This window comes from Saccopteryx bilineata, chromosome 11, assembly GCF_036850765.1.
Source record: "Saccopteryx bilineata isolate mSacBil1 chromosome 11, mSacBil1_pri_phased_curated, whole genome shotgun sequence".
NCBI lineage: Eukaryota > Metazoa > Chordata > Mammalia > Chiroptera > Emballonuridae > Saccopteryx > Saccopteryx bilineata.
Window position 1 is genome coordinate 24,147,743 of NC_089500.1, and position 12,760 is coordinate 24,160,502.

Consider the following 12,760-nt stretch of genomic DNA (forward strand, 5'->3'; position numbering starts at 1 on the left):
CACTGCCTCCTTTCTCTCTGTCCCTTTCTCCGTCTTTCTTCTCTACAGACTGACTCCTGCCTGCCTGGACCACTAAAGATCATTCTTAATGACAGTCATTACACAGTTCTTCCACGTCGCCCGAGGCCGTTTCCGCAGCAATGAGCAGGAAAGGCCTTGCCCCCCTTCTCAACTGCTGGGCTCAGTATGCCAACTTCACTGGAACCCAGAAGTTTTTCAAAAACTCTCCATTAATTACAGGAAACGCAAAGCACTGCCCCCTCCCCCCTTCTCATTAACACAGTTGCTTTCAGTTGCCACTAAATTATCTCGCTACCATTAAACCAACAATCTAATTAGACTTCTGGAAACGGAAAGCGCCAGCGAATAAGGCAGGCACACCGCTATCTCAAAACCGATCATAAAGTATTTCTGCCCTTTCGTTCTTGGCTGCATAAAATCGGCCCCTGGATGAGCCTCCTTTCATTCTTTTCCATTTATAAAGAATATTTGATATAAAATGAGTATCTTAATAGAAATCGCTTCACGTATGGGAGGTTTTCTTTCCTGCATTTCGCCTGAGAGCGTGCAGTCCTCATTACAATAAAATCGCACCTGACTCCCCCTGTGAGCTGGCCTCACAGCCAAACCTCCCACAGGGATTCAATGGAGGTGTGAATGATACTATCACTGGGAAGAAGATAAAATGTATTATTATCATTACTCTGTTTTTAAGAGGGTCTGACTGTGGCAAGAGGAGGTTGGGAGTGTAATCTGTAGGAAGCATTTTGAGGAAATAAATTGAGTTAAACTCACAGACACAGACTTTCAAACCTGTCATTAAACCTTTTGTCTTCTCTAAAGTCTCAGCTCTGGAGAGAAAAAAATAATTTAGTTAAATCATGTCCAGACATGTTTATTAAGTATCTACTATGCTGTGCGAGGCTCCTGACACCCATATATATACGATTAGATGTTGTTTAATAGCAGTGCCCCTGGCTCTGGCTTCTCTTATTATCATCCTGTATAGCCCAAGGATCTGGGATTTATGTGATACTCAGTCTTTACTGAATGAGACAAAAACCTTGATAGGAAATGGACACTTCCCTGGAGAAACCAGTATTCTAGCCACAGGACAATCATATGGAAGTTAATTAAGGTATATAGCCTATGCCTAGCTTTCTGCTGACAGGCTCACCCTGAAAAACCCCATAGAACTTTCGAGTAAAGGGAGACACAAGGGTGTCCTTTTCTGAATAAACACATACTCATGCATTAACTATATGATATCCTATATGCTGATTCTTAAACTTGACCATGATCTTCCCCCATGATAATCCTGGTGGATTAGCCAGGCACTGGTCTCCCATTACTGAACAAAGATTCTGGAAGCCCCAGAGGTCCCTCTCAGGTCGCTCTGTATCATGACCATCCTCAGGGTGATTTGCTATTTCTGGTGCAGATGTAGACAATAAGGGCACATCATTGCCTTTTAACGCTAAAGAGTATGATGCTATGCTTTTCATGCACCAGATGGTTTTGATCAAGAAGTACTTGTTCAATACATTTTGACTAATATGCAATGAGTATCTATTGTTTGTCCACCTTGGTGCTAGGTGCTGATGATAGGAGAGTGGGCAGTCCAGCATGGGGGTGGGGTGCAGACATGAGCACTGACACAATTAAATGCAGAGATCAATGATCAGTGGGCTCTTAGGGAGCCACGGAGCACAGAAGATGTGGCAGCCAAATGGGCCATGGGGTGGTTCTCAATGTGGATATAAGGGAAGGCTTCCCAGAGGTGAAAGCATCCATGCTGAGTCTTAAAGAATAATAACCATGACTTAGCCATCTGGTTGGCTTGGGAGTGGGGGTGAGGAAGACGGAAACATTCCAGGTGGAAAGCCAAAATAGCAATAACAATAACAGCAGCAACAAACTAGTAGCAACAAGAGCACTCAATTGCTGAACTCTTTCTAGGTGCCAAGCATGGTGCCAAGATTGTCACAAGGATGATCTCATTTATTCCTCACCACGATCCTCTACACTAGGTGGTATGTTCTCTCCCATTTTCACTGAGGTCTGAGATCACCCAGCTGGTAGGCACAGCTTTGAGATTTCAGTGCAGAATTTAAAGCAAGAATACATACATTCAACCAGAGCATTGCGCAGGCTAGGTGTGATGTTAAAAAAAATTGAGCCAAAACTTAGAAACAAGGCAAATAGAAGGGTGCTTGTCTTTTTAGAGTCCTAGAGTATTGTATAATTTTATGGGCCTGCCTAATGATATTAATTTTCTAAAAAAATGTACCTTTTTTTTTAAATTTGTTTTCCACTACTGATTAAAAGGCCCAGACTCTGCCTAGTAATATGATAACTTGTAGGTTTTTCCCCCCAAAATGGTACAAATGGTGTCTGTCCAGTAGAAAAGATAATCCCAGAGATTACAGTTTTACTCCCTATTAGGGGACATTAATTGAGCAATCTTGCTTGACGTTCTTTCTCCAATGCCCACACTCCCATAATGCCCGGTTCCTCCCATTCATCTTTGGACCAGCTCCATCACCACGTCACTTTCCTTATTAGAGTTCCATGGATCTTTGGATTGAGTTTATAGCTTTTGAAAATTACACTGTGACAGAGAAGATCCCAAAGTTTAGTGCTGGCTGACATTTCCAAGGAGATGATGGGGTGGGAGCAGAAGACAGAAAGCCAGGTTCTGGAGAGCTTTGCTTCTCGAATGTTTACAGCCTTGGTCACGGGATCAGCTAAGCTGCTCCAGGATACCCAAATTAAATCAGAAAAGAGCTTATTTCATCCTTTTTGGGTAAAATTAAAATGGATTTCTGGAAGTTTTCTGGAAATAAAGCTTTCTCAAGATTTTTTAAAAGGGTTTTCCACTGTATATTTTAAATAATTAGTCTGGACTTGCAGGAACTTATTTTACAATTTGAAGCCTTCATCAATTTGTATATTTATGGGCTTTGGATATTCCAAATCCTGTTGAACAATTATTTGCTCTATTTTGGTTCTTTTGAAAGATCAGCCTTTTGGCTGAAGTGACTTATTATTTTGGTTAGGAGTTTCAGATCATGATTCCACATAGGACAAAAAAACCAAATGAAATAAATAATTTTACAATTATTCAACTCCTATTCAAGTGCTTCTTGCACCTGGGTATTATTTCATTATTCTGAGCCTTTCTCCATAAACGGCAGTTGGTTAAAGAAAAACCAGGCACCCCCCAAAATTTGGGAGTTAGAAGCAATTTTCATGATCATGTTGCTCCAGCTACTATACTACTAGATTTCACTCTGGTCCCATTAGGTTTACTAATCCACTCTTCCATTTGTAAAGAGGGTTTTTCAAGTTTAAAGGCTTGCATTTTGATTACAGGCATCCGTCAGTTCTGAATTGGGAGGACAGTTTGGTTAACAACTAAATGGTTTACCTAGTATTTATAGTCTGCCTTCAGAAGCAAAATGTCTAAAAATATAATAGACATATGAAAGTTAAATAGTTCTACTTAGTCACAGGCGCTAGTCATCTTCAATAAGGCAGATCTTCTGGTTTGAGAGAATAATGGACTAGCCTTGATGCAAACCAGATACAAACTAAACACCATATTCACTCTGCTTCCCTGTTACCTCCAACTGGCCTACACCTTGAGCGGCTGAGATTTGATGATAGCAATCCTGTCTTTTTTTCTCCCTGGATTTAAGAGGTGAGATTATTGGCGTGTGTGTGTGTGTATGTGTGTGTGTGTGTGTGTGTGTGTGTGTGTGTGTGTGAAAGAGAGAGAGAGAGAAAGATAGAGTGAGAGAGGGAAAGGGAGGGAAAAAGAGAGGAGAGGAGTGAGGAGAGGTGAAGAGAGGAGAGGAGAGATTATGTCTGCTAATTTTCCCATTATTCAGTTGCAGAACCACAGAGATTACTGTATTTCCCCATGTATAAGATGCACCCATTTTTGAAAAATTTGGGGTTAAAAAACTAGGTGTGTCTTAAACAGTGGTTGTAGATTTTTTTTTACTTGCATTTCCCGCTTTCTGCGCTTGTTGTTGTGCTCCTTGTTGAAGACAGTGATTTGTCATAGGACACAGATGAGGACAAGCTAATGGATGGAAGTTTTGACAGTGATGAGGAGTTGTATGAATTTTATGATAAAACTTGAGTTCAATAACTTTATGTAATACTTTTTTTTTTCAAATTTTGGGCCCCCAAATTAAGATGTGTCTTATACATGCAGAAATACGGTATGCTTCCTTGGTGTTTTACTGAGTTCCTGAAGAATCTGTAATCTACTTAATAATATAGTGTCACTTTAAATACAAAGGTGAGGGCATGTTTCAGTAGGAAGATATGAACTCTCTACACCAGGGGTTGGGAACCTATGGCTTGCCAGCTAGATGTGGCTCTTTTGATGGCTGCATCTGGCTTGCAGACAAATCTTTAATAAAATAATAATGTTAAAAATATAAAACATTCTCATGTATTACAGTCCATTCATTTCCTATGGCTCATGTTCATGGTTGCGGGTGGCTGGAGCCAATCACAGCTGTCCTCTGGGACAACACCACATTTTTACTAGATAATGCATAACATACATGGGTCGTTGTATGGCTCTCATGGAATTATATTTTAAAATATGTGGCATTCATGGCTCTCTCAGCCAAAAAGTTTCCCGACCCCTGCTCTACACATTGCATGTATAGCCTCCCTGAAAAGTTAGTTCAATATGTAGATCAGAAAAGTGAGCCTGACCCATTCAGGGTTGGATTATCTGGTATGGTTAGTAAATGATGATTGGAACTGTGCAATAAAAGTTATTTCAAATTATGCATCACTTTGACCAAATTTTAGTGAAGCTTTGACTGCATTAGCCCTAATTACTCACAATAATGATGCACTGCTTCCTTAAATCAGACCTCCCTCCTTGTGCCAGGAGACTGCAGCCGATCAATAGCTATTGAGCAGTTTGATCACAAAGGCTGACCTGCCTGAGATCAGTGGCAGCCACTGCTGTCCCTTCCTCCCAGGATCGCACACACTGACATGCTCTCAGTCTGACCATCCTTTCCTGCAATGCCCATTCCAGCTCTTCCTCCAATCTAATAACTTCACCATCAGCTTCCCAGACTCTGAGAAGTGAAAAAATTGCCTTAAATGAAACTGGAACGCACATACACACATGTGTTCTCTCTCTCTCTCTCTCTCTCTCTCTCTCTCTCTCTCTCTCTCTCACACACACACACACACACACACACATGAGTATAAAAGGCATATTTTTAAACCTCTGACCCACCTTCATTTCTCCTACAGTAAAATGTTTTTTATTTTTCCAAAGATCACCTGCTTGAAAAGGTACTGGTGGGACCACAGACTGACTAACTGGTTGGCAAGTGTTTATTTACCACCAGCCTACCTCATGTCTGTCAGATGTTGTCCACCTTATTGTTAAGCAGTTCCAAGGTTGTGCATGCTTTTCGCAGATGTCCCCCACCACCGGGGGTGCTGCATCTGCACCCAGCTAGTGCCTAGAAATCATTCATTCACTCTGTGATGATGTGCTAAGCATCTGGTATGTCTCAGGCACTGTGCTAGGATCTTTAGCATCCATCATTTTTAAACAAAAGTTTAAATTCTAATTAATCCAATTATCTCCATATTTCTTTCTTGTTTCAATAAATGATTTCTTAAGTTAATTTTGCATTATAAGCCACTTAGTTTTACTGTTCTCTCCTTTATTTCCCTTTGCACTTGTCTGGGTCTTCACAACCATTCTGTAGAAATAAGGACCTGCTGAAAACTAAGTTGGTTTCTATATGTAGCCAGAAGAAATTCTAAATTATCTTGCCTATAGTGAAAGATGAGTAAGGGGGCTCTAAAGAGAACAAAAAATTAGTGGCTTATCTCGTCAGAAATGTGTATGACTAATGCACAACCACCCAATGGAATGAAATCAAACCCAGAAATGATTTATTGCCTGCTTACTGTGTGTGTGACATTGTGTACACATCAAATTATGAGTTTCAGACACTCACGGGTCTCTAAAAGAAGCAGAAGTTCATAGTTAGGGAGAAAGCATCCTGCCTTCGCATTATAATGTTGGGTCTATGACAGAAGTGAGATTCCACTGGAAACCAGGTGGTAAATCAAGAAACTGGGTTCCAGTCCAATTGCATGACCTCATGCAATTGCAAATTGCAGAATCTTTGAATCACATGTGAAACAGGCATTGGACACAAGCCCCACCCGTGGGACCCTAACTTTCTCTGGTTTGTGGGAAGCGGTGTATCTGTGGGGAGCAGAAACTCAGGAAGGTCTAGCCTCCAGCACCTGGGGTGGATCTCTGGCTTCTATCCCCCCCAAAGTTCTGCTCACTGGCCTGAGACCCGCCAATGGACCGAATCTGTAAAATTCACATGAGGGTCTCAATTTAGCAACTGCCCAAAATAAACAGCCCATTCCTGCACCGTGAAACAGGCGAGCTTTGCTCAGCTTGGATTACCAGACAGGCAGATTTAAAAGTTTAATATCCACCTGTTTCTGTGCCCGTTCGGCATATTTGTAAATCACTGAAGGCAAATAGGGGAGGCGAGTCCAGAGAAGGCTGGGATCTCAAGAATGCGTTTTGTCACACCAAATGAAAAGAGTTTAGGGGGAAGAAAACGGGGACCACCTGTCTGTCTTTTGCTCCTGGGAAATATCTGTGCTTGGCAAGCAAAGGAGGAAATATGCAGGCTAATTTCTAAATCCATCAAAGGAGGTCTCCAGAGCTTAACCGACAAGGTTGAATAAGCAATTTTCTGGGTGGGTTGTGCAGATTGAGGCCCACATCTTTCGCTCCAGCCAAGTGATGACTTCCCTGATTTCCAGGTGTGACACCAGCTCCCACTCCCAGGACTCTGTCACATTGCTCCTGCTGCCTGCATGACCTCCTGCAAGGGGCTGCTGACCCATCAAGACTCAGGGGTGGCTTCTTCCCCATTCCTCTGTGACTTTCCCTCCTCTGACCTTGTCTTGTACTTTTTGCTGGCATTATTTACCTGACATTTCCACCAAATACTTTTCATTTCACATCTAGCATGGGAAAAGATGGGAAGCTTTATGACCACCTTTGAGAGAGTGTCCTGTGCCTTCAGAGCAAGGTTTCCCCAATAGCTGGAGAGAGCACCACTTCCAAAGAGATGCTAAGAGCTGTTTCCAGGAAAATAGGTTGTGTGGTCAGATAAGAGTGTAAAACTCTGAAATTCTGTTTCTCTCCCTCCTAGAACCTCACAGTGAACACTGGTCAACTCAAGGCTCTAAACAGCCATACAGGGAGAAATCAGGTATGATAACAGCACTGCCTACATTCATTTAACTAAGAAAACATCTTTTATCATGCAACACCAACTAACATTTTGCTGAACTCACTTTAGGAAGTGTCCTTCCAAATATTTATTTATTTTCCTGTTATATCAATTAGGCTAATTTTCAAATGACCAATAATTTCCATGAAGGAGGTAGGTCTGTAGCAAGTTGAGTTCTCTGCTCAAAAAGAATGCAACCTGCTGAACTAGAAGATGAACTTGGAGTAAATATAAATAATCAGTCTTTTCTTGGGCTTCTAATCATAATAGGCATTTCTTTTCCTTTTTACAATTTTTCTTAAATAAGAAGCGGGGAGGCAGATAGACTTCCGCATGTGCCATGACCTGGATCCACCTGGAAATTCCCTTATGCAGAGATGCTCTGTCCATCTGTGGCCATTACTCTGTTGCTTAGCAACTGAGCTATTTTAGAGCCCGAGGTGAGGCTGTGGAGCCATTTTCAGCACCTGGAGCCAACTTGCTCCAACCCAGCCATGGCTGTAGGAGGAGAAGAGAGAGATAGAGAAAGAGAAGGGAGAAGGAGAAGGGTGGAGAAGCAGATGGTTGCTTCTCTAGTGTGCTGTGACCAGGAATCGAACCTGGGACTTTCACAGGCTGGGCCGATGCTCTACCACTTAGCCAACTGACCAGGGCCTATAATAGGGATTTCAAATGCTGCAATAATGCTTAACATTTATCAATGCATTAACTCAACAAATGTTTAGAAGTAGGCCATCATTCTGTGCTCCACAAAGGTAGTAAGAACCTAAGTCATGGGTTCTACCTGTGAAGAGTGCACAATTCTGTTAGAGGGAGAAGAGGGCCCTGGCCGGTTGGCTCAGCGGTAGAGCGTCGGCCTAGCGTGCGGAGGACCCGGGTTCGATTCCTGGCCAGGGCACACAGGAGAAGTGCCCATTTGCTTCTCCACCCCTCCGCCGTGCTTTCCTCTCTGTCTCTCTCTTCCCCTCCCGCAGCCAAGGCTCCATTGGAGCAGAGATGGCCCGGGCGCTGGGGATGGCTCTGTGGCCTCTGCCTCAGCCGCTAGAGTGGCTCTGGTCGCAATATGGTGACGCCCAGGATGGGCAGAGCATCGCCCCCTGGTGGGCAGAGCGTCGCCCCTGGTGGGCGTGCCGGGTGGATCCCGGTCGGGCGCATGCGGGAGTCTGTCTGACTGTCTCTCCCCGTTTCCAGCTTCAGAAAAATGAAAAAATGAAAAAAAAAATAAAAAATAAAAAATAAAAATAAAAAAAATAGAGGGAGAAGAGGTTACATAGAAGGCATTTCTTGCATAGCTTATGAGTGGTGAATGATGGTGGAGACCCTGGATGCTACAGGCATTCAAAGAAGATGTGACTGGCCGGGCATAAAAGAACTGTGTGCTGTGAGTAGGAATTGAGCAAGCCTGTCCTCAAGGAAAGGAAGTGAGCCAAGTCCAAGGCCTACCTTTCTGGCAATCAGGATGAGTGTGTCCAAGTGGGGGCTGGTGCAGGGACTGGTGAGAGATTACGAGGGGGGAGTAGCTGAAGGCAGAGCATCTGAGGTGTCTGAATGAGGAATTTATATTTCATCAGCTGGCCATGAGGAGTCTGATGACTACTGAGGAATTCATGACATCATGAGGGTAGAAGGAATCAAGGCCTCAGGGAAATTCTGAATACTGCCTTCCAGCCATAGAGGGCCAGGGAGGTTGTGAAAAACTGGTCAGGAGCATGGGTTTAGGACCTGGGTTGGCATTCTGACTGTCCACTGGTGCCTGGGGCCAGTTCTGTACTCTTAACTTTCTCTTCTGAACAGAAGACACAAGGACCTATTTCACAGAGGTTTTTTATGAGTTACATGAGATAACATATATAAGGCCCTAGATGGAGACACTGCTAATTACTGAAGCTTGACAAAGTCATTGATACTATTATCATTTAGTTGCTGCTCACTGGACGTGTGTTAGAATAAACAGGATAACTTCTTCAAGAGGACTCTGACTCCAGGTTTCAAGTTGATTCCTTCCTTTCTTAAACCTCCTTCCACTTGAGAAAACCAAGTGTGAAACAGCTCCCATGCTCAGTGTCTATGGGAGGTTGCCTAAACTGAGAACTCTTACCTGTATTCAGTAGCACATTCCCAGGAAATCTCCACGCCCGCCTTCACTGGCACTGGGGTGAACCCAAAGCTCTGAACAGTGCTCACCTGCATCTGAGGTCGCTGCAGATGCAGCAAGGAGAGACAACACTGGGCTGGGTGGGATCGCAACACTGTCTACCACCGCGGGCTTCTTCCTGGTCATCATGGTGGACGTGGAGCCCTCGTTTTTACTATGTGTTGCCGTCTGGTCCACTTTTAAGTGGGGACTTGGCATCCCTAAAAAACAAGAACACCAAAGCCTGCAGTTACTTTGAGGGAACAGGAAGACAGACTGTGTAAAAGCTGCAAGTGACTTAAGGAAACTTTCAAATGCTCTGACCTCCTTCTGGTACAAGAATAAAATTGTAGAATGTTCAAAGAGAAAAAGAAGAAAACATTAGCAGCATGACTGATTTTGGTGTTGTGGCTGAGGTTAGTGGAGATGACATTCCGGGTTGGCTGCCTGGAAGAGGGGTTGGGGCACAGGCCTAATGAAGCAGTATAATCCTCCATCAGACACGCCTTTGCCTTCTAAGAATCAAAAAGGACATCTTTACAGAGCTTGTACTGGGGGGCTGTGTGCAGCATGATGAGAAGTGGATCCCACCCGAAGGAGGCTACTCATCTCATTCAGCTTGGGAGATACGAGTAAAGGAGAAGAAACATTTGGGCAACATGCACGGGTGGGCTTGTGTGTCCTTCATCCTAGTGCTTGGGGAGCTGTAAGGAGGTAGGGATGCACGTGGGGAAAAGGATGGAAGTGCTTTCCAGAGCTCCTGCTAGAGCAGCAAGGATGAGGAAAAGGCATATGTTGTCATAGATGGAAAATAAAAATGGTCTGGATGAGAGACCAGCCTGCTGGAGGCAGAAGATGCATTGTGGGGACTGTTGTGTGACAATAGTCGTTGGGCCAAGGCTGAGCTGACTCGGGACCTTGAGTGTCTGGCCGTCACAAGCATCCTGAGCCATGCATTTCTGAGGCTGAAAGCCTGGGGAGGTTCTCATAGGATGCCTCTGGGAGGGCCTGGAAATCTACTATATGACAAGTCATCAGAGCTATTCTGGAACCTTGTTTCCTGGGCTTGAATCCAGGCTCTCGTCCTTTCCAGCTGTGTGATCATGAGCAAGTTACTTAACCTCTCCAAGCTTAAAGCTTCCTTAACTGTACAAATGGGATGAAACTCTCTCACAAGGGTGGCTGGGAGCATCCAGGAGTCAATCTATATGAAGTGCTTAGACCAGGGTCTGGCGCACAGTCCATGCGATGTAAGTGTTTCCCATTGTTATTATTCTTGTTACGACAGTTATCACTACCATTACCTGCTGCTTCCTCAGGCCCAGCTGAAACCAGCCAACAAACTGTCCGTCCTCTTCCCTGACATGATCGGGGATTTCTGAGCATCTTCCACATCCCCAGCTGTGCAACGGTGACTTTTCAACTCCTCCACGCCTCTGTCAGAGGCATGGGGGTTCTGAATGCATGCCCAATGCTCAGAGTCTCTTCATTGCAGGCTCCATGCTGCTGGCAGCAACAACATCTGGAACTGTATCGCGGTCACCCTTGCCCCTTTTTCTTCTATACCAGCCAACTTGAGCGACACAGTGCCCTCCCAGAGTCCTACTGTTTTACCCCCACAGTGAGGTCGGCTTGGGCCTGATTAGAGCCCTGTGAAGCATGCATGTGTGGAGCTTACTATTTTTTAAAATTTTACAGGTAAGGGCAACTGATTTCTGAGAGGTTAAGAGAAAACTGACTACACTTACACAGCTCTGCATGCCAGAGCTGGACATTCCCAAGTAGCCAGATGCTAAACCGAGGGATCATGGTGTTCCACCTGTCCGTCTTCTAACACCTGCTCATGACCCCAGTCTGCCAAAGGCAAGCATCTCACTGAGAATGCAGGGGCCCTAGCACCACGTCTGGAAAAGGTACTGTTTCAGGCACCTAAGGAAGGACATCCTTTCCCTCCTACCACCTTCTCCCGACTCTCCATCCTAGTTTCCAAACCTCTACCCTCAGAAACAGAAAATAACAATACCATTTAGGCTTTCTGGGGCTTGATATTTCATCGAATTTTGATAGTGTATGTAGATAATTCTCTGATAGAAAGATCACAAGGCACACCCATCTGGGAACCAGGAAGTGCAGCAGATATGTGTATAATGCCCATTTTTAACATATGCAGGTGTGGCAGGGACAGTGAGTACACACATAGTAATGTGTAAGTTGAATCCACAGGGAGACATAGCCACACAGTTAACAGGTGCTATTCTGAAGAGGGAAAACACAGGGAAGATGGGTGAGGAAGAGAGGTTTTGACATTTACCCCTTAGCCTGTTTTATTATTAATATATTTAGAACCACAAACATGTATTAAACTCTTATTCCATTGAGAAATAAACATAACTTTGGAAAAACCTAGAAACTTATATGAGAACATGGGTATTGAGACAGATTGATGTTCTCGAACAATGGGCTGCTAAAACATTTGACGTGGGGACAGCAGGCCTGAGTCTGATGAGAATTTCCCACTTTGATACTGGGCAGGACCACAGCCGTGTTCCCACCAAATGAACGCAGACATCCTTTTCACAGCACAGCTCTGCAATGCTAAGCTGTCAGAGGGCTGTGGGACAACAGCTCCTTCGGAAAAACTCACTATAAGACAACTTTGTACTTGTGGATACAGGTTGGGCAAGTAGTTCTTTGCTCAAATTATGACATGCTCAGAGAACGAGCCATAAACAGGATTAGCAGGTGGATATTTAACTCTCACTTGGGAACAAACTGATTTCAAGTCATTTCAGTTGTACCCATTTTCATGCAAATGTTCACAATCCAAATTAGTCTCAGTCCACATCATTTCATTAAAGTTGATCCGATCATACCTCTATTGGGCATACTTTGCTACTCAAGTGTTTATGTTATGGAATACGTTAAAAGTAATAAAATGACACTTAAAACACTCTATAATTCAGATTGTCACTATTTAGCTGTCTCGAAAACCCTAGATAATTTAGGGTTTTCTGTTATAGTACTGTTTGCTTGCTGCCATCCAATGAGTTGGAAAACAAATTGAAAATAAAAAAGTAAAATAAAGCCCTGACATTTTCTCAGATATTATTGGGTTTTGAAAGGATTATGGAAACATCCCAAGAACTACAGTAGACAAGGGCAAGAATATTGGATAAATTTTAAACAAAGGCTAACCTAAGAACACTTGTAATTCACAAAATCTGGTGAGAGCAGAGGTCCCAGAACACTGGGATGGTGACTTCTGGGGAGAGAACATGACCCCGAAGTCTTTTTT

General features: G+C 43.7%; 1 protein-coding gene across 2 annotated transcripts in view; it reads right to left on the reverse strand.

Annotated features, from left to right (window-relative positions):
* SETBP1 (SET binding protein 1) overlaps positions 1-12,760 on the reverse strand; it is a 354,245-nt gene that overhangs the window by 17,990 nt on the left and 323,495 nt on the right. For both annotated transcript variants that reach the window (XM_066247591.1, XM_066247592.1), the window contains one exon: positions 9,516-9,686. In XM_066247591.1, coding sequence (XP_066103688.1) covers positions 9,516-9,686 — 171 coding nt within the window. The remainder of the gene's footprint in view (positions 1-9,515; positions 9,687-12,760) is intronic.